General features: G+C 46.8%; 4 protein-coding genes across 4 annotated transcripts; 2 read left to right on the forward strand and 2 right to left on the reverse strand.

The window, feature by feature from the left end:
• Positions 1–4039: 4039 nt before the first annotated feature.
• LOC115764030 (mycosubtilin synthase subunit C) lies at positions 4040–7428 on the forward strand. Its single transcript, XM_030706861.1, has 6 exons — positions 4040–5141; positions 5441–5608; positions 5669–6440; positions 6500–6590; positions 6651–6826; positions 6885–7428. The coding sequence occupies exons 1-6, from the start codon at positions 4040–4042 to the stop codon at positions 7210–7212; spliced, it is 2637 nt and encodes an 878-aa protein (XP_030562721.1). The 3' UTR covers positions 7213–7428.
• Positions 7429–8505: 1077 nt separating this feature from the next.
• LOC115764110 (negative elongation factor A) lies at positions 8506–15410 on the reverse strand. Its single transcript, XM_030706970.1, has 7 exons — positions 15001–15410; positions 13546–13800; positions 11942–13480; positions 10701–11882; positions 9491–9925; positions 9269–9424; positions 8506–9206 (listed from the first exon to the last, which is right to left on the reverse strand). The coding sequence occupies exons 1-7, from the start codon at positions 15208–15210 to the stop codon at positions 9075–9077; spliced, it is 3909 nt and encodes a 1302-aa protein (XP_030562830.1). The 5' UTR covers positions 15211–15410; the 3' UTR covers positions 8506–9074.
• A 192-nt stretch (positions 15411–15602) lies between these two features.
• LOC115764073 (ATP synthase subunit C lysine N-methyltransferase) lies at positions 15603–16434 on the forward strand. The gene is made up of 2 exons (XM_030706921.1): positions 15603–15979; positions 16040–16434. Exons 1-2 carry the CDS (start codon positions 15712–15714, stop codon positions 16417–16419), a joined length of 648 nt encoding a protein of 215 aa, XP_030562781.1. The 5' UTR covers positions 15603–15711; the 3' UTR covers positions 16420–16434.
• Positions 16435–16734: 300 nt separating this feature from the next.
• Positions 16735–20359, reverse strand: LOC115764072 (protein O-GlcNAcase). The gene is made up of 6 exons (XM_030706919.1): positions 20037–20359; positions 19216–19975; positions 18437–19157; positions 18119–18210; positions 17637–18064; positions 16735–17567 (listed from the first exon to the last, which is right to left on the reverse strand). Exons 1-6 carry the CDS (start codon positions 20287–20289, stop codon positions 16750–16752), a joined length of 3072 nt encoding a protein of 1023 aa, XP_030562779.1. The 5' UTR covers positions 20290–20359; the 3' UTR covers positions 16735–16749.
• Positions 20360–20796: the final 437 nt, after the last annotated feature.

Raw genomic sequence — 20796 nt, forward strand, 5'->3', positions numbered from 1 at the left:
TCTCAGCATGATTTGTCATTAACACACTCACACGCAGACACACACGCACACAACAATTGCCAGTTGTCATTCAATTGACTCACAATCGGAAATTCTATAATAAAATCGAGCGCGAGTCGGCAGTGCACGGCTAGAAGATACCTTAGACCCGTGTTAAAGCTCCTTCTTACAGTTACACACACACACGCACACACACGCGCACACACACACACATATGCACTCATAGCTTCTTCTTCTTAGAGACACCCCTCATAAGCAGCGCATTCTTGAATAACTTCGGTGTTTATTGTCCGATCTTTATAAAACTTTCAAGGCTTCCAACTTTCTATTCTATCAAATCGAAGCATATCGTTCGAAATTCAATTTCCTGTATAACAAACTTTTCGATATCTTAAGATATTTTAATTCAAGTTTTAGTTTACGATCAATATCTTTCAGCTCTAAAAGAAGAGTTTGAAAGGAGTTATACATTAAATAAAAAATTTTATTAATTATGTATCTTAGCCATGTCTCAAAATAGCTTCATAGCTTTATATAATAGAAGAACTTTGCTGACTTTAGCTCTTATAACTTTTGAGAATTGCTCATAAAACATGATTTCGATAACGATTTTTATCGATTACTTGGAAACTGGCAAGCTTATTGACTATGGAAAATAATCGATAGTATATTATCGATTTTTTGTCTAGTTTCTCGACTCAACTCGTTGTTCTCATCAAGAAAACATGTTCCTAATGGAGCATACATTTGCACAAAACCAACATAGCCTCCTTTTGTTCAAATGCTTGCTGGGTATTTATAAAAAAAAGAAGCACAACGCGCCGCGCTCAGGGGTGGCTTTGGGTGAACAGACATAGGTCAGGCCAGGCCGTGTGTAAAGTGCACCCCGCCAGGGCATAAATTGGACACTTTTTAGTCCAATTAAGCAAATCAAGAGGACCACAACAAAAATAAAACAGAACAACAATATGATTACGATAACTGATTGCGGCCTGGTCGACAGATCGCTGTAAATCGTGCATTTTAATTAGTTAAACACACAAACACACACGAATTAATCTGGAAACGGAAACAGAATCGCGAACAGAGACTTTTCGTGTGACCTTAGCCAATGTTGTTGATCCACAAAAAAAAAAAAACAAAAATATTGCCCGGTCACCGCGCGGCCAACACCTTCGACCGACAATTATGTAAATTACAAATTACATGCCACGCCGATAATTATGGAACGATTTTCCAACAAAACGAAAAAAAAAACAAAAAACAATCTAACTTAAGTGCAACCTTGGTCGGAAAATTATAAAGCCACACTAGATATATATATATACGATATGCGATATCTGCCTAGAATGCGCCTCAAGTGCACTTCAAATGCTGTCTAATCGTTGGATCATACAAAAAAAAAACACAGAAAAAAGCTGCACAGAATGGAACATTAATAGTTTTTTGTTGGCAATTGCTTAGATTTCACCTCATCAACAGAAGCAGCGATGCGATGCGGTACATTAAATCGATGATGTGCAAAGCCAGCCAAAGTGTGCTCAAAACATTTTAAAACTGGGCCGACTAACTGTATACCCTGTACTCGAGCTTCAGCTTTAAGTCGACCTCAAGTTTCATTTGAGTAGAGCTCTGTTTTTGTTACTAGCATAGTTATCGATAAGTATATGCGAGTAATCGATAACCTGTAAAGAAAATATCTTCATCATCATTGAATACTATAAGGGCTCATCTTGCTTTTTATTTGGATTTAGAGCAAACGAGAGGCTATCAAAGCTATCGATAAATATACGCGAGCTATCGATAACTTAAAAATGAACATATATTCAAATATTGACTTCACATTTTGTTCTTCTTGCGTTTATATGGACTAAGAAGCAGCGGAAGGCTATCGTAGCTATCGATAATTATATGCGAGCTATCGATAACTTTAAACAGAAAATGTATTCAAATATTGGCATACCTAATAGCTCTTCTAGCGTTAATAAAGACACAAAGCCAGACATATGAAAGGTTAGAAAGTACTTTATGGGTTTCCAAATGCCTCAGTTTGCCTGCCACAGACATACATCTGCACAAAACCAATACACCCGTCTTGAACCAACTTTAAAGCCTACAGGGTGTTTAAAAGTGGCTAAGAACTCGAGCTGAAAGCAATTGTGGCTGCAATTGTGGCACAAGAATGCAGGCGATCTGCTGCGGACAATGGGCAAAGATGCGGATAGAGAGATACTCGATAGCCGAGCGTGGCATTGTATGCTAAAATGCATGCAAGACACACACACTCTTACACACATGCATACGTGTGTGTGTGTCGACAATTTTCATTTGATTTGTTCAAATGTGTGCAACATGTACGGCTAATTGGGCGCACACGGCGCATACGTAATGCGCGCTTGGGAAATGCTCGCGGAGCCATTGAATTGTGCATATTACGTATACGTACGAGGCACAAAGCCACAAGCACACACACACACATGAATCCCAAACAAAACTGTGGACAGCGCTTGAAGCTGTCAAAAAAAAAATGTATGCCACGCCAAGTCTTTGGCGAACAGCTTTTAATAAACTGAAGCCAAATATTATGCAATCGCGTGTGGAACTTGTTTTGGCGCCCAGAACCAAAAGCCAATTGGCCGCAATTTTCTTGGCGAGAAATCGGAAATTAATTTCAAATAAAAAATAAAAAAAATTCATACATAATTCATAGAGGCAAAGGTTTTGTACTTCCTGGAACTGGGACTGGAACTGGGACTGGGGCAATGCCAATGTAATTGAGCGACATATTTTATAAAAAAAAAAAATAAATAACTAAAACAATAACACAAGGCACTTAATGCAAGCTTCTTTTGTTGTTGATGTTGTTGTGATTTTTAAATGCTTCATTTAAATTTGAAATGTAGCCAGACTAAGGACAAGTTGAGCGGTAATTGCCTGGCTTTATGTCTTTGATTGGAGCTTGACATTGGCAGCCGGAGAATTGGAGAATCGGTTTGTTGTGGAGAACCAGAAGTCGTCTGTCTCAATGGCATTCAGCTGGGCTTTTTATGACATTAAAATGCAGCTTAAAGACGGCAAGACGGCAAGACGGAGACCTCCAACTAAACCAAGTCCGACAGCTTAACGAGACCTAGTCCATTCATTTCACATTCACACTTTGTGCACTTGACGAGCTTACAAACAAATCTCAGCTCATAAATTCAATTTAATATACAAAGTCGACGATTTGGAGAAGCGAACCAGAAGTTGTCAAGAGCTCGAATATGTATCTATAGGATCTTTCAGTTTGGCACAACTTCAAGTTGACACGAATCGGAGAATCTGATAATTGAATAACCAGAAGTTGTCGAGAGCTCGAATAAGTAACTATAAGATATATATTAATTAATATGACAATTACTTTCAGATTTGCCCCAACTTCAATTTAACAAATATTTCAAGTTAAAGTTGAAGAACCAGAAATTGTCAAGAACTCGAATATGTATCTTTAAGATACATATTAATCGATATGACAATCTCTTGCCACAACTCCAGTTTAACAACCATTTCACAAGTTTGTTCGTGCATAAAACTATTAATTGCCGCCATAAACAACAATTTGTAATTTTGTAAATTTGATCTAAATTTTGACTACCTCATACCCTGTAAACAATTAAGCTATGGGTTAGCAGCTGGCTGGGCTTATGGAAGAGCCTAGCCGAGCGCCGAGATCTGGCGCGCACGGACCAATCATTAGCATATACAATCTTTTATTATAGTTGTAAAACTTGATATGCATATGATTAGCACTTAGTTAATATATATAGATAGTTAGTTAGTATTGTGTAAGAAGAGATAGGCGAGGGGGAACGTGCTACAAGTCAACCTATGCCACTTATGCAAGTCCTCCCATCCTCCCACAGCCGAGTCGACATTTCTTCAATTACCCAACTGCGATTGGGGTCATTTAGAGAATTCATTTGTCGCAATCTTTCAGCTTCATATTATGATAGTTGTGTCCACTTACCTAATCCTAACTAATTGTTGTCTCTGCTTCCAGATGGGTTCGCTGCCACAGCTGTCGATTGTCAAGGGTCAGCAGCAGGACTTTGTGCCGCGGGCGCTGCATCGCATCTTCGAGGAGCAGCAGCTGCGCCATGCCGACAAGGTGGCGCTCATTTATCAGCAGGAACAGGCCCCCCGGGCGCCCAGCCAGAGCAGCTATCGCCAGATGAACGAGCGGGCCAATCGTGCCGCCCGTCTCCTTGTGGAGGAGGCACACGGACGCTTCCTGCAGCCGAACAGCGATGGGGACTTCATCGTGGCCGTTTGCATGCAACCGTCGGAGGCGCTGGTCAACACCCTCCTGGCCATTTGGAAGGCGGGTGGCGCCTATTTGCCCATCGATCCGAGCTTTCCGGCAAATCGGGTGCACCACATTCTGCTCGAGGCGCGTCCGATTCTGGTGCTGCGCGACGATGACATCGATGCGCAACGTTTCCAGGGCACGCCCACGCTCTCGCTGACGGAACTCTATGCCAAGTCGCTGCAGCTGAGCGGCAACAATCTGCTCTCCGAGGAGATGCTGCGCGGCGGCAACGATCACATCGCCATCGTGCTCTATACCTCCGGCAGCACCGGGGTGCCGAAAGGCGTTCGTCTGCCGCACGAGAACATCCTCAACCGTTTGCAATGGCAATGGGCCACGTTTCCCTATACGGCCAGCGAGCAGGTGGGCGTCTTCAAGACAGCGCTCACCTTTGTCGACTCCATTGCCGAGCTGTGGGGCCCGCTGATGTGCGGCCTGGCCATACTGGTCGTGCCCAAGGCCGTGACCAAGGATCCGCAGCGTCTTGTGGCGCTGCTCGAGAAGTACAAGATCCGGCGTCTGGTGCTAGTGCCGACGCTCCTGCGCTCCCTGCTCATGTATCTGAAGATGGAGGGCGGCGGCGCGGCCCAAAAGCTGCTCTACAATCTGCAGATCTGGGTCTGCTCAGGTGAGCCTTTGGCCGTGCCGCTGGCCAGCAGCTTCTTCGACTACTTTGATGAGGGCGTGCATCATTTGTACAATTTCTACGGCTCCACCGAGGTCATGGGCGATATCACCTACTTCACCTGCGAGAGCAAGAAGCAGCTGAGCATGTACGATAATGTGCCCATAGGTAAGTGCAGCAAAGGCGCTTTAGTCCAGAGTCCCTCATAGGTTAACTCATTTTCATTACAAAAGATAAGATAAGATAAGATAATGATTCGCACAAATGAAGTTCGAGCTGTTCGAGCCTGCAACATGTTCGATTTGAGGCACAGCCAAACAGACATACTTGTTCGATTGAACCGAACGCTCACTCGAGTCGACCTACTCGACTTTTTCTCTGCAACTCGAACAGCTCGAGATTAAACATTTCGAGTTATAGCTCGCCCTCATATAGCCTCATCTCATATTATATATATAATTCGCCAGGCATACCCGTGTCGAACACTGTCATCTATCTGCTGGATGCGGACTATCGTCCCGTCAAGAACGGCGAGATTGGCGAGATATTCGCCTCGGGCTTGAACCTCGCAGCCGGCTATGTGAATGGACGTGATCCCGAACGCTTCCTGGAGAATCCGCTGGCCGTGGAGAAGAGTAAGTTAATAGCTGCATTCGAATGCTTCTTCTTTAATCCTCGCCTCATGTGATCCACAGAATATGCGCGTCTCTATCGCACCGGAGACTATGGCTCGCTGAAGAATGGCAACATCATGTATGAGGGTCGCACCGATTCCCAGGTCAAGATACGTGGTCATCGCGTCGATCTGTCGGAGGTGGAGAAGAACGTCGCCGAATTGCCGCTGGTGGAGAAGGCAATTGTGCTGTGCTACCGCGCCGGCCATGTGGATCAAGCCATACTGGCCTTTGTGAAGCTGCGCGACGATGCGCCCATGGTCACCGAGCTGCAGCTGGAGGCCCGGCTCAAGGATAAGCTGGCCGACTATATGACGCCGCAAGTCATTATACTGGAGCATGTGCCGCTGCTGGTCAATGGCAAGGTGGATCGCCAGGCGCTGCTCAAGACCTACGAGACGGCCAACAACAATGAGGGCGACTCCAGTATTGTGCTCGACTTTGACTACAGCCAGGTGCCCGAGGAACTGAAGCTCACGGCTCGCGATCTCTTCGAGACGGTGGGCGGCGTAATTGGACGCTCGACGCGCGCCAGCCTCTCGCCGCACAGCAACTTCTATGAGCTGGGCGGCAATTCGTTGAACTCCATTTTTACGGTCACCCTGCTGCGCGAGAAGGGCTACAACATTAGCATCTCCGAGTTCATAGCGGCCAAGAATCTGGGCGAGATTATCGAAAAGATGTCGGCCAATCACGATGCCGTGCAGCTGGAGGAGGAGACCCTCAATGCGTGCCCGCATCTCAAAATGGAGGCGGTGCCGCTGCAACTGGAGCACCGTCAGGATGTGATCGAGTAAGTTGGCGGAGCATCTCTCAAGGATTCCAGTCGTAATAAGCAGATTTTCCTTGCAGCATAATTGTGTCCAGTTTCTACAACAAGGCCGACTTGGAGCAGTGGCTCAAGCCGGGCGTCCTGCGCACCGACTACAGCGATATACTCAATGTAAGTGAAGCCTGATCCACAGCCTGGCGAATGCTCATCCTTCTCCTCTTTTCCGCACAGGACATTTGGAGCGTTCTGGTCGACTGCAAGCTGAGCTTTGTGATATACGATCGGAATACGGAACGCATCATTGGCACCGCCCTCAACTTTGATGCACGCTGCGAGCCCGAGGTGGACATCAAGTCGAAGCTTCTGATCATCTTCGAGTTCCTCGAGTTCTGCGAGGGACCCATACGGTAGGAATAACCCGCTCAAGACGTTCAAGGATTATTAACTAAGTAAAGACTATTTTAGCGACAACTATTTGCCGAAAGGTCTCAATCAGATACTGCACTCGTTCATGATGGGCACCGCGGAGCAGCTGAATCCCCGCGAGAATATCGCCTGCATGCACTTCATGGAGCACGAGGTGTTGCGGGTCGCGCGCGAAAAGAAATTCGCTGGCATCTTTACCACCAACACGAGTCCACTCACCCAGCAGCTGGCCGATGTCTATCACTACAAGACGCTGCTCAATTACCAGGTCAACGAGTATGTCAGCTCCGATGGCAGTCGACCCTTCCGGGATGCACCCGACGAGCAGCGTGCCATCGTCCACTGGAAGGAGGTCGGTGGCAAGTAGGACCAAAGGCCAAAGGTCGCGCGCACTCCTAGCATCTAGACGATCGAATTTAAGACGCACCTGTGTTGTATGTAACCTGTAGTATGTAGTTTGTAGCCTGTAGTATATAAGGTCTATAGCAATAGATCCACCTTCTAGTATTATCCCTAGGCATTGCCCAATGAAATTTCATCAATGTATGTTGACTAGTTATAAGCTTTCAATGCAATTAAACAAAAACCATCACCGAACGATTCAATTTAAACAAAGTCTTTTCATTATCCATGTGACTGATTGACTGATTGCTTGATTGATTGAGTGCTTAATTGATTGACTGATTGATGACTATTTTTAAGCATTTAGTGTAATCGAACATAAAACATTATCTGACGGTTCAAAATAAACTAAGTTCATGTGCTATATGACTGATTGACCAAATGACTGATTGATTGACTGCTCGATGTCCACTAGTTTTCAAAGCAATTAATCGGAAAACACAATACTGAACGATTCAAATTAAAAAAAAATAATAATAATTTTATTATTATATATTTCATGGACTGCCTATTCGGTTGATTGACTGATTGATTGATGACCCGTTGTAAGCTTTCAATGCAATCAAGAACACCCAATATCAAATATTTAGTTCAATAAAAAAAACACATTGTTAAGTGGTTCAAAATAAACTTACCGTTTTTCAAGTTCTTTACGACTGATTGATTCACTGATTGATGACTAGTTGAGAGTATGCAAACATTATTGAATGGGTCATCTGATCCTTTATAAAGCTGATCCATCAATTCTGTAGCACCACGTCCTTGGAAATTTCCCAAAGCTCCAATTTTTCCAACTGAGGTAATGCTCGACATTTCCGGGTAATATTCAGCATTTGTTTACATTGAGAGTCGATTTAAACATTAAAGCCATAAATATGGTTGCTTTATTCTAGTCTATTACACAATTCAAGATTAATATTATTTTTGCTGCAGTTGCTCTTGCCAATATTTTTGTTTTGGTTGTTCTCTTCGTTTTTTCTTGCCGTTTTTTTTCTTGTTTTTTTTTTTTTTTTTCTTTTACATACATTCATAATATTCATAATATTTTATATAGGTTTTGAATTTTTTTGTGTTTTTTTTTTGTTGTAATATTTAAAGTGAGCTCCAAATAAGTATTATTATGCTTCTGGCTAAATTAATTATACATTTTCTTTACTAGAGAACTAATTACATAATGCTAAGTATGCATATATATATATATATATATATATATTTACGTATATATTTGCATATAAATGTGCACAGATAATGTGTGTGTGGGTGTGTGTGGATGTGTGTGGATGTGTGTGGATGTGTGTGAATGTACGATCATTTGCATTTGCCATTCATTTCATCTTTCATCTCTCCAGTCAAGCGTGCTTCTAATCATACATTATGCATATGCTTGGTTTTGTGAAGTGTGTGTGTGTGTGTGTGTGTAAGTGTGTGTATGTGTATGAATGTGTTTATGTTTGTGTGTGTATTTGTGGCATGATTACTAAACGTTTTAAGCGCTAGCATATATACTACATACATATATACTAAGAACTGTACAGCTACTAATTTACGTTAATTGTTTTATAGTTCATTTATTTCCAACATTTTGGAAAGCGGGGGAAAAAACTGGGTAGCGACGTAAGGGGGAGCGAGGGGATGGGATGGGGGATTGGTTAGTAGCCTAATTAGCGAATAGCCAAGCACAGCTGCTGGCCACGCAGAACGAATGACGCACAGACAACTCCAGTTGTAGCAATAGCATTCTAGGGTATACGCACAGCACGGCAAATCGGGGGGAGCCCATCGGAGGTCCACCTAGGATTTGCGCACAATGCGTATGACCCTTGTGGACTATGAGGCAGCCGTCTGATCCAGGAGCCTGTAGTTCTGGAATGTCTTCCATTCGCCGGTGTTGTAGTCCAGGCGGATGTGCGATTCGACCAGGCACAGCGCCGTGTTGCCATCCTCTTGTTGCACTTTTTCCTGTGAACGTTTAAATTAAAGTGAATAAATTCTGGACACAGATCTATGCGAAGGACACGCACCTCGGTTTCGCCCAGTTTGATGACCAGCACATTTTCAGTATTGGGCCGCGGATTCTCGCGTAGTCCGGCCATAAAGCCCAAGATGAGCGCCTTGTCTGGTCGCGAGACGCGATTCGCCTTGCGGAACATCTCGTGCGCCTTGTGCACGTGCTCATTCTGAAGGGGCGGAGAGCGAGAGATTAGACTAGGTTTTTAAATCTGAAGAGTTGGGAAATTGCTTACCGATAGCGACAAGCCGCGTCGCTGTGGCGCCTGCTGTGCCGCCGGAGCTGTCGTCTGCTGCTGCTGCTGCGCCTGCTGCTGTGTGACCTGCACCTGGACGGTGCGCGATATGGCCGCATTGTTGTTGCCCTGCTGTTGCTGCTGGAGCTGGGCGCCCGCGGTGCTCGTCGAGGTGACCAAACGCTGCTGCAGGGCCGGCTTATGCTGCACCAGTATCTGTTGTTGCTGCTGCTGGCGCGGCTGCTGTTGCGACGCCGCCGCCGCCGCTGACTGCGTTATAATCGTACGCTGCGCGCTGCTCGGCGGTGCCGCCTGCACCTGCACCAGCTGCGGCTGCTGGCCAGGACGCTGGATCAGCGTCAGGCCCTGCGGCAGCGTGGTCAATCCTCCGCCCACATTGGTCATGACTGGCCGTATTATCGTCTGCTGTGTGGACTGAAAAGCCATTTGATATTAGTTTCTCATCTCGCACAAACTTAATTCAAAGTCGGATTTCATTTCTTCTTCGCAAAAATGAATATAAACACAGACGGAATTGGACGCAAGCTGAGAGACTAAATGATTATTTATTCTTATTGTCTGATTTAGTCAGATTTAGCTAGATTTAAGCTAGATTTCTTAATCCCCTGCTAGAATAAAACGCAATCAATCATGAGCTTCGCTTACAAACTCTCGGATACTCAAACAATTCATGAGTTCGAACGAGTCATGAGTTCGAGTTGCAAACAGAAAATATTTCTTTCAAACAACTAAGCTCCAATTTTTATCTAGATTTCTAATCCCAATCAAACTCAATAGTCATGAGCTTTGTTCACAAACTTTCGGATACTCGAACATTTTATTCGCTCAAACGAGTCAAAACTTGACTCAAGCTGTTCGAGTTGCGCACAGAAAATCGTTCTATCGAACAAATTAGTTTGAAAGGATGGAACGAACGTTTCGTATGTCTGAGCCAATTGCTCGAACTTGTTGAATGCTAGAGTGTTTCGCTTTTCGCTTAATTCGCTGTGAATTTAGTCTGTGGCACCCAAGATGCAATCTCGAACTTGTTGCTGACTCGGCTTAATCCGAATGACTAACCGTATGAAAAACAACTCAACTGAATACTATATAGAATATATGCCATGTATACGCAGAGGCATTTGATCTGCGGCACCCTCTTGCCTGCCTTCGCTTTATGGCTCTGCCCGCCTCGAGCTGTTGCACTTACATTGCCAATGACACTCGTCGGCGTCTGCTGCTGGACGATGACATGTTGTCCCCCAATCGTGTTGGTTGGTATCAGCGTGGGCATCAGCTGTTTGCCGGGCTGCACGCTCTGCTGCTGCTGCGGGGTCTGCTGTTGCAGCTGTATGGTGTGGGGCTGTACGCTCGTTGACGCCGTCGTCTTGACCAGGCTGGGCGGACCGGCCGCCGTGGTTGTCATGAGCGTAGCGCCCGCACCGAGTCCCGGCAGGCCGCCCACATTGCTAATGGGTATCTGATACATGTCGCCGCCAATATTACGCAATATGACGCCTTTCTGGGTGAGTATGATGGTCTTGTTCTTGCCCGCCGTCGTCGGTGAGACATTCAGTGTGCCGCCGGCTATGGTGCCGCCGGGCTGCATCAGCACCTGCGACAGCTTTGGCTGTTGCGTTGCCGTCGTATTGGCCACAATCGTGTGCTGCGGATGCGGCTGCTGTTGCTGCAACTGTGCCTGCATGTGTTGCTGCTGTGCCGCCTGCGAGGCGGGCTGTATGGTAACCGGCCGATTCGGCAGCTGCACATTTTGTATATTGAGCGTCTGCTGTCCGGCGGCGAGCGCTGCATTGGTGGCCACCAGCGGCGGCGGATTATTGGACACCAATGTTGTCGCCTGCTGCTGCTGCTGCTGCTGCTGACGCAGCGGCGTCATGACCACGCCCGATGTGCCTGTTGTCTTGAGCAAGATCTTGGTGGGCGTCTGGCCGGCGCCGCCACCCGCTGCCGTCTGATAAAGCGTCGCTGTCTGCGGCGCCGGACGTGTCTGCGTGAAGGAGGTGAGCGTGGGCAATGCCGGCTGCTGCTGCTGTTGCGGCTGTGGTGCAGCCAGAATGTACTGCGTGGTTTGAGGATGTGACAACTGTTGCTGCTGCAGCTGCTGTTGCTGCTGCTGTTGCTGCTGCTGCTGCGCGGCTGCTGCCGCTGCGCTGGATGTGGCGCCCTGCTGCTGCTGTTGCTGCTGCTGCTGCTGTTGTTGGGCTCGCTTGGCGGGCTGTATAATGGTCTGCGAGATGATGACCGGACCGCTATTGGCCGCCGTCTTTAGCTGACTCAGCGGCATGGTCTTAATAGCCTGCGAGGGTATTGTTGTTGTTGTCGTGCTGCTGCTGCTGCCGCTGGCGCTGCTGCTGGCTGTCAGGAGAGGTTTCTGGAAAAAGAGCCGCTGCTTTAAAGACCAGACTTGACTTAATTATTGCATGCACTTACCGCACGCTGCGCGCTGGGCGTGGAGGCCAATATGACGGGCGTGGAGCTGTTGATCAGTATGGGCTGCTGCTGCTGCTGTTGCTGCTGCTGCTGTGCAGCTGCTGCGGCTGCTGCTGCAGCCTGACTGCTGCTGCTGCTGCCGGCGCTGTTGCCTGTTGTTGCTGCTGCCGCTGCCGCCGCCGCCTTGGCCTTGGCGGAGGTTATCTTAACAGAGATATTGTTGGGCAGATTGGCCAGCGGACTGGCCGCCTGTCGCAGCTGCTGCGGCGTCAATATGGTGGTTGTCGTGGTCGCTGTGCTGCTGGTGCTGGCGGCGCTGCTGTTGTTGGGCACGCTTGAGGCAGCCGCTGCGCGCAGCATGGGCTTTATGTCCAGCTTCTCCAACTTGATGGTGGTATTGCCCACGGTTGTGGTGGCCGTGGCCATTGCCGTTGTTACTGCTGCTGCCGCATTGTTGTTGTTATTTAGACGCTTCGGCTGCGGCGCGCTGCGTATAAGCAAATTTTGTGCCCGCTGCACCGGCTGCTGCTGTATAATAATGCGCTGCTGTGACGTGGACGTGGGCGTGGTGATCACCTGCGGCTGAGCGACGCGATTGGGCGTCGTCGGCTCAATCTTCTCCAGCTTTATGTTCGCCGGCACGATAATCTCCTCGCTCTTGATCTCGATTTCCTGCTTAATGCGCTTCGGCGTTTGATGATAACTATTATTATTATTATTGTTGTTATTGTTGCTGTTGTTGTTGTTGTTCAGCTTGGCCGCCGTCTTGGCTGCCTTCGCCTTGCTCTCCGCCTTGCGTGTGGGCGTGGCCACCACAGCCGGCGCATTGGTTGGGGTAAACTGCAGCGTAGCAGCTGCTGCATATTCGGGCGTGCCCGGCGTCTCCGGCTGCAGTGCAGCCTTCGCCACCAGCTCGGGCGTCTTGAAGTCCTCGTCCATTTGCTCCTCCAGGCTGCCGCTGCTTTGGTTTAGCTGTGGCTCCAATTTGATTTCGAAACTGTTATTAGCCGATGTGGGCGTGGTTGGCGTCTCACCCACGCTCGCATTGGCCACCTGCGACGCATCCGTGGGCGGACTCTCGCTGTTGTTATTGCAGCTGGCAGCTGCTGCGGCAGCAGCCGCTGCGGCGGCCTGTTGCTTCTGTTCCTGTTTCTTTTGCTGCTCCTCCAGCTGTTGTTCGCGCTTGCGCTTTTTAGCGGCGGCATAGCCCAGCGGCTGTTCGGTGAATTCGAGTATCTTGATGCCACCATCCTTGCGGCCGGCTGGCGTTCGGCTGAGATTGGGCCGCTGCGCGTTGCCCGGCACGCTGGGCGAACGAAAGCCCGTGGTCGGCATGCGTGAGGGTATGCCCTTCAGCGGCGTTGTGTCCGTCATTTTGCGCGGCATGCCGCGTGAACGCAGCGGTATTGTCGGCGCCGATGACTTCTTCAGCGAAGATTGCGCATCCGCCGACTTGTGCAGCAGCTCTGTGCGCAGCTGAGCGCTCTTGGGCTTGCGCTTCAGCGTGAAATGCTTAACTGGCGCCGGCTGTTGGCCAACCTGGAGGAGATGTGCAAAGGTTAAATGCCTGCTGACTGCATTTGTGGGGCTGGGCAACTACTTACCACCGAGATCAACGCATTTTTGTTGAGATACTGGCACTCCAGGGGCAGCATGCCCAGATCTGAGTGCTTGGTGACCAATTTGCGCAGATCGTTGACCATATCGGTGAATATAGGTCGCGTGTCCTCGTAATCTGAGATTTCTGTGTTCAGCGAACTGGTCGCCGGAAATGTTTTCATCGTCTCCGCCAGCATCGAGACCCATAATTCCGAATCCAGACCGGCAACTTCGATTACCTCCTCCAACTCGCTTTTCCACTGCAAATTAAATTGATAACATGCATCAAAGTTATTGTAAAAGAAATTCATATTAGAATCTATAAATTGTGCAAAAACTGTTCATGTACAGTAAAAGCTCGGCGGAACGAACACCTATGATTCCAGCTGTTTTCTCCTTTTCCCGTGAAGGTTTTAAATCCAGTTTTATGTGCATTTTCTATGGTTATAAATCAAACTAGATGTGTGTAAACTTCTTCTTTCTTTTGATCAATATATATACAATCATAAGTACTTCCTGAACGCAAATATGCTTTATTCCGGGTGTTACATGTTTAAACAAGAGAATTAACCCTTTTTTTCCCCAATTTTCAATGAGTTCGGTGCATAAAAATAGTGTTTGCAATCAACGCTTGAAAGTTAAAAAAGTTGTCCACACAAGCGAGCTTTCACTGTACTTTTAAAAAAGCGCTACGACCAGCTTTTGTTATGTTAACAGCATGTTAACATTGCCTACGCCAATGTTTTGATAACAGCAATTTTATTTTATTGTCATTTATCAGCATTATTAATGTGTAACAGGTTTCTGTAATAACATAATTTTTGTTTTTGGGGTAGGGGCACATCTTCATCTTAATAAAATACACATATATGTTTTTGATCAGCAGCAACAACCGCTGTTAAAGTTAACATTGTCCACACACACACACACACATACAAACACAATCAGATTCCCATTAGTTCACAAATAACTGTTTCCTATTTCGCAGTAGTTCATCAAAAAATAAACAAGGGTAACAAATGGCGACACACATTCAACAGTTTTGTATTGACCACCCGCTTAACGCCCACGCATACACACACAAAACCAAAATAAAAAAAAGCACCAACACTGAACTCTCCTATACGCACACATGTGCAAACAAGTCGTTCGCGCAGAAGTGGCGGGAAATATTTGTATCTCTTAGGGCCACAAAAACAACACACAACCAACACTTGTATGTATGCGTTGTCACATATAAATATATAGGGCATATTTGACTTTTTACATTTCACGGTTATTAACAGAGATTTGTTTGCATTTAAGGGTTCGCAGCACCATAAACTCTTCACCAACGCAGCATGTGTGCGTGTGCGTGCGCGTGTTTGTGTGTATGTGCATGTGTGTGTATGTGTGTGCGTGTACATGCTGGTGTACTTTTTTTCCACTTTGTATTACACGAACGAGATATTGAGATTTACCTCTTCGACCAGACGGCGCGGAATATGCAGAAAACTGAGCAGCAATTTTAACTTGACCTGCGTCTGCAAATCGGGAAAACACTCTTTGATGTTGCGCAAAACCTCCTTGTTTAATTGCGAGCATATTGAACCATTTATCCACGAATCGTTTGATGTGCCCAGTTTATTATGCAGCCACAGTGATGTGTCGCTGTCCCTTACGTTCGCCATTTTAACGTTTACGCGTAAACACACACGGCGCACATAAAACTTAGCACGTCCAACGATTAAACACAATATTGCAGCGCAATTTTCAATTAATATTAGTTTTTTCTTTAGTTTTTGACGAAAAACACACACGAAAAACCCGTGGAAAATTGTAATAGGAAGCTACGACTGAAAAAAGTGTTGCCACATGTCAGATATAAGTGTGTACTCATGATGCGCTGAACGTAAACGAATACTGCAACACTGGCTGATAACTAACGATGTATCGATATGCTTTGCAGCCCTGATTTTATTTTATTATTGGTTAATATTTTAAATTATATTTAATAAATGCATTAATTAGTCGAATTATTAATAATTTTTACTAAAAAGGACGTTTACTTTCTTTATTCAATTAATCAAATAATATAAGATGTTATTAAGAGTAACAGCCGGATACACATACGATCAGCTGTGATTTGTTATTGTCTGTTTTGCAATAAAGTTTATGTATATTTAAATGCAATGGAAATTTTAAATGAAAGCGCACAAAAATCTGTTAAGAAACAGAGCATGTCAACGGGCGGTAAACTCCTAATTGGCGTGACTGGTGGCATCGGAATCGGCCTGTCAATTGTGTGCGCCTCGTTTGTGGCGCCCGCCTTTCGCAAATTCTGCCTGCCCTATGTGCCGGCTACAACAGAGCAAATACAAAATGTATTACAATTCCTGCCCAAAAATGCCAGCGGCAAGCTGCTAGACATTGGCTCCGGGGACGGACGCATCGTTGTGGGTGAGTTACAGTTATGGCGCGCTGCAAATCTTTTGTAAAAGCTTATGTAATCTTCTCTAGCGGCGGCCCAGCATGCCAAGGGCCTGAAGACGGACGGTGTGGAGCTGAATCCTTGGCTGGTCTACTACTCCCGGTTGGCTGCACTGCGCCATGGAGTTGGCCAGCAAGCCCGATTCTTTCGACGCGATCTCTGGAAGTACAACATAAGCGAGTACAACTATGTGGTAATATTTGGCGTTGAGCAAATGATGCAGGATCTGGAGCACAAACTGATTGCGGAATGTCCGCACAATGCCAAGATCATAGCCTGTCGCTTTCCGCTGCCGCAGCTGCAGCCGGCGCGCATCATCGAGAACGGCGTCAACACGGTCTGGTTCTACGATCTCCGGGAACAGAGACAACCAGATGGGCTCCCGGCTGCAGTTAATCAATTAAGTTGATATGTTTTATTTATTTCAGTTAAGTTTTATTGCTTTTTGTGCAGAGAAAAACCATATACTTAAATGAAATGCTCGAGAATGTGGGGGAGACAGTCGGATCGATCGTACGCATCGATGTGTACACTGGACCCGATGTGGTCAATACTAGAGGACAGCCGTATAAAAGAGTTTCACGATAAATATATAAATGACAGATTATTAAGATTATTTAAGAACAACTAATGCACATAGACAGTTAATTAGGAAACCATAAAGACCAGATGCGCAGGCAGTGTTCACGTGGATGAGGCCCATTGATGGGGCTTGTGCGCGAGATCTTAGTGTCGACTGCTAAAAGCGCCGCCCCAAATAAATGCACTTGCTGCGCCCGTCGCGATAGACCTCAACAAAGCCAATCTTCGTGTAGAAGTTCATCTGCTCCTTATCCTGTTCGGGCACACAGACGTGCACACCAAAGCAGCCGTTGGCGCGCAGCGCGGCCAGCAGGACGGTCAATAGTCGCTTGGCAATGCCGTTGTCGTGCTGTTCCGCCTCCCTTAGAATGGCGGCGCTTATTACCGCCGGAAAGGTGCCGCACACCTCGGTGGGACACAACAGCTCCTCGTCTCTGTGAAAATCCTCTATGAAACGCACGCTCAGCTTGTGGGATTTGCTGTTGTTGCCATCGGCTACAGTTTCTAGCAAAGCTTTTGGATACTTCTCGCGCAGCTCCGTTAGCCAGCAAACCTCTGTGTTGCGATGAAAGATATTTATGTCCGGGGCAGCGCAGACATATCCAACAATCGCGTCGCTCTGATCGTAGGCCACAAGGCACAGCTCCGGATGAATAGTTAAATGCGCCCCGACTAAGGCATCGGCAACAATATCGCCCAATGGAGCGGGCAGCAAGATCTCATCGCCATCCGGCTCGCTCTGCCACTGCAAATATGTGCGCGTACAGATCTTGTTGACCTGCGGCTCATCGGAATTGTGATATGGTCGCAACAGATAGTAATTGGCCGTCGGTTGCTCGGGCAACTTGTAGACAAACAAATCGTTACCCGAATCGACGGGCATCAGGCGCTGCAAGTCGGCCGTGAGGCCGCCGCGAAACACCCAAGGCTCCTGATCGCCAGACATGAACGCCTCTTTCCAGCCTTTGCTAAACCCTGCAAAGAAACGGGAAACATTCCCAAATGAGTTGCCGTAAATATTGGATATAAGCTCAGCGAACTTACACGTGTAGCTGCCCTCCGTGTAGGAGGACATGTTCGGCGGGAACTGACCCAACGCCAGCCACTTGACATAGCAATTGAGCAGCGACAGCGCACCGGATATGTCCCACACATACGAATACAAATCATGGCATATTTCCTTGTTCTCACAATTTGCAATTTTGATCAACAGGTCGAGAACGCCGCCGCACAGCTTGGAGAAGAATTCGGAGCGTTGCAGCCATTCGCTAATCTCGGGCTTGATGGCCTTAGCATCGGGATGGCCGCCGCCAGCGGCGCGATCGTGGAGCAGCACATTCGCATTGACTTTCAGCCATTGGAACTCGCTGAGCAGCTTCAGGCCACGACTGCCGTGCTCAAAGGGTAAATAGAATAGATCACAGAGCAGGCTTAAATCATCTAAATTAATCTTGTTCTCGCTAGCAATTGATCTGAAAAATAGACTATGTTAATAAGTTGCCGATTGAGTTGAATTAGATGTTTACTTGTTCGCCAAATCTTCCAGCTCCTCCTCCTCCGCCTCGTGCATCTCCGCATTAGACTCTGGCGACCCCGAGGCGCTTTCCACGTGCATGCTCTGCAAGAAAAATAAATTAATCTCAGTTAAATTGTTGAATTTTCGAATGGGCTTTCCCGCTCGGGGAATAATAAAATAAAATATAAATAACAGCCCACGGTAGATACGTAACTCTACCCGTATTAGGGTAGAAATCCCAGCTTATTACAATGCTTCCCGGGTTCCCAGCTTCCCGGCTTGTCAATCAACTGTAAAAGACAGTGTTGCACATATTTAGATAGCTTACATTAACATCGTTGACCGATTCCTCCATGACGACATCATCGCCAGCCAACTTGATAGCTTCCTTTGGCGAAATCTGCGAGTTAATGCTGCTGCTGCACTCCATGGGCTCGTTGGCGCTAGCGCTCAAGGGACTCAGACTGTTTTCATCCAGCATGGTGTCCACATTCAAATTGGCCACCTGGTCGCGCTTCTCAGCTATGAGAATATCATCGGCAGCAGCCGGCGCGATGTCGACTTTGCTCACGTCCGGCGCTGGCTCCAGCTTAGCTGCCGGCTCGAATGCTTCACAGCTCAATTTGATGGTCTCCTCAACGCTCTTGGCCTCCATTATGGGCGCCGGCACAATCGAGATGGGTATCTTTTTTGGCAACTCAATATTGGATGCAACTGTTGTGGGTATGGGATTAATGATCTCGTCATTGGTCACAACTTTCGTCGGCGACACCAAAGAGTTCATCACCGGATTGGAAATGGGCGTCAGCGAGGAGCTAACGGTGCTGCAGACATCGGCCAGCGCCTGGAGCTGGGTGGTGTTCACCTCGGGCACCGTGCGTGTATTTGTCGACGTTGTTGTCGTCGTCGTCAGGGTCATGCATGTGTTAATCGACGGTATTATAGGAATTATGGGCATGACCATTTCCACCTGCGGCTGCGGCTTGGTTATCGGTCCAAAGGCTTCCTTTGCCACAAAAAACTCCGGCAGCCACTCGCTGATAGCATTTCTATAGGATTAAAAGCAACTCATGTGTCAATCCAGTTAATAATATTTCTTCGACTTACTTGAGCGCCAAGCGCGGATGATAGACGTTCTTGGACAGACACTCCACGGGAAATTCGTCCTCGTTTTCAGTCTCCAGCTTAATATCAGCGCTCAGGGAGCTGTTCATCTTTGCGTCCAGACTGCAGCGCGACCAGAAGGCCAGCGTATGCACTGCTATGAAATTGCCATAGAACTCGCAATTCGGATTGGTCATAACACCACGCAGATAGGGTATCAGCTCCGGCGAACGACCCGAGTACGGGCCAAGGAAGACACGTTTCTGATCGTAATCGTTCGCATGGAGATTATCCCAAATGACAGGCGGACGACGCAGTATCTCGGTTATTTCCCGTATCGATTCAATCGTCACAATCTTTGATATCACCTTGTCACCCGTCCAGAGTATGTCGATGTCGTTGTTCAGCTTGGAGCCCAGCGTGTTCAGATATTCCGAATCCGCAACGCTGGGCACAGCACGCGAGGCACAGTATTGCGTGGGGCAGAAGAGAAACTTTGGACTGCCCAAATGGGTGAAAATCTCATTGGTCACCGAGACCTGGGCGTTGGCGAATGTCTGGAACACCTCTTTGTCGGCCTTGGACAGCTCCGATTCAATGTCATCGAAGAGCAGGGCATATGCCTCGCAGCCAAACTGTGATACCTGATCTAGCTTACGCTTGAGCGTGCCAATCTCCTTTGGGCTGCTATAAGTCATATCCAGACCCGGCGACAGGGCATAGTAGAACACAATGCCCGCTTCTTTGGCGGCCGAAATCAGACCTACAAATAATTGCAGCATTTGCAATATGAGCAGGTTTTGGTTGAAATTACAAATAAATACTTGATAAGTGATCCGCCTCCTCGACCGTGTAGAGCTCACGCCAGTAGGCGCGGTGCTTGTAGTCATCTTTGGGTGCGTACATATACGAGTCCATGCCCAGTTTTTTTAATTTGCGAAACAAATCTTTTCGCTGTTCGGTTGTCCATGGTCGGCCGTAGAAGCCCTCAATTACGCCGCAAATGAATTGGCGTTGACGATCCTGTGCGGTATGCTCTAAACTTTCACATTTTTCCCTCATGTGGCCGTCTTCCATTTTCACAGAATCAGGATAAATGCGAGTTAAATGATTATTTATTTCAGCAAGCAAACGCTAATGCGGCAAACGTATTAGTGGCCTTTTGTCAGTGTGACCGCATTTCGCATATGCAAATATTCGGGCGAAAACTATGCACAACTGCAGCATCGATAAGTATCGATAAATATATTTTGCCGATAAGTAGTCATAAAAAGGATTTGAATGTTATATATTATTATTATTTTTAAACTTTAATGGTCGACAAAACGAGTGCCAATATAAGCATTGAATAGATACGATTAGAAAAATAAAAAGCTGAATTACGAATCAGAATACAGAAATGTCGTACACGTAGGTATGAATGAAGGCCGATATTTCCTGGTAGATCTGGAGAATCGAAAATTGAAGACGAAACAGAAGAAGAAATGAATCTATGTCGCCGACAATCAACTTAGGTAGGATTAAGAAGAAACAAAGCAGAAATTGCATCTGAACTAAATTAAGGCTGAAGCCGGGCAAAGCCGG

This window comes from Drosophila novamexicana, unplaced genomic scaffold (genome assembly GCF_003285875.2).
Source record: "Drosophila novamexicana strain 15010-1031.04,08,12 unplaced genomic scaffold, DnovRS2.1 tig00000817-arrow-arrow-pilon, whole genome shotgun sequence".
Lineage (NCBI taxonomy): Eukaryota > Metazoa > Arthropoda > Insecta > Diptera > Drosophilidae > Drosophila > Drosophila novamexicana.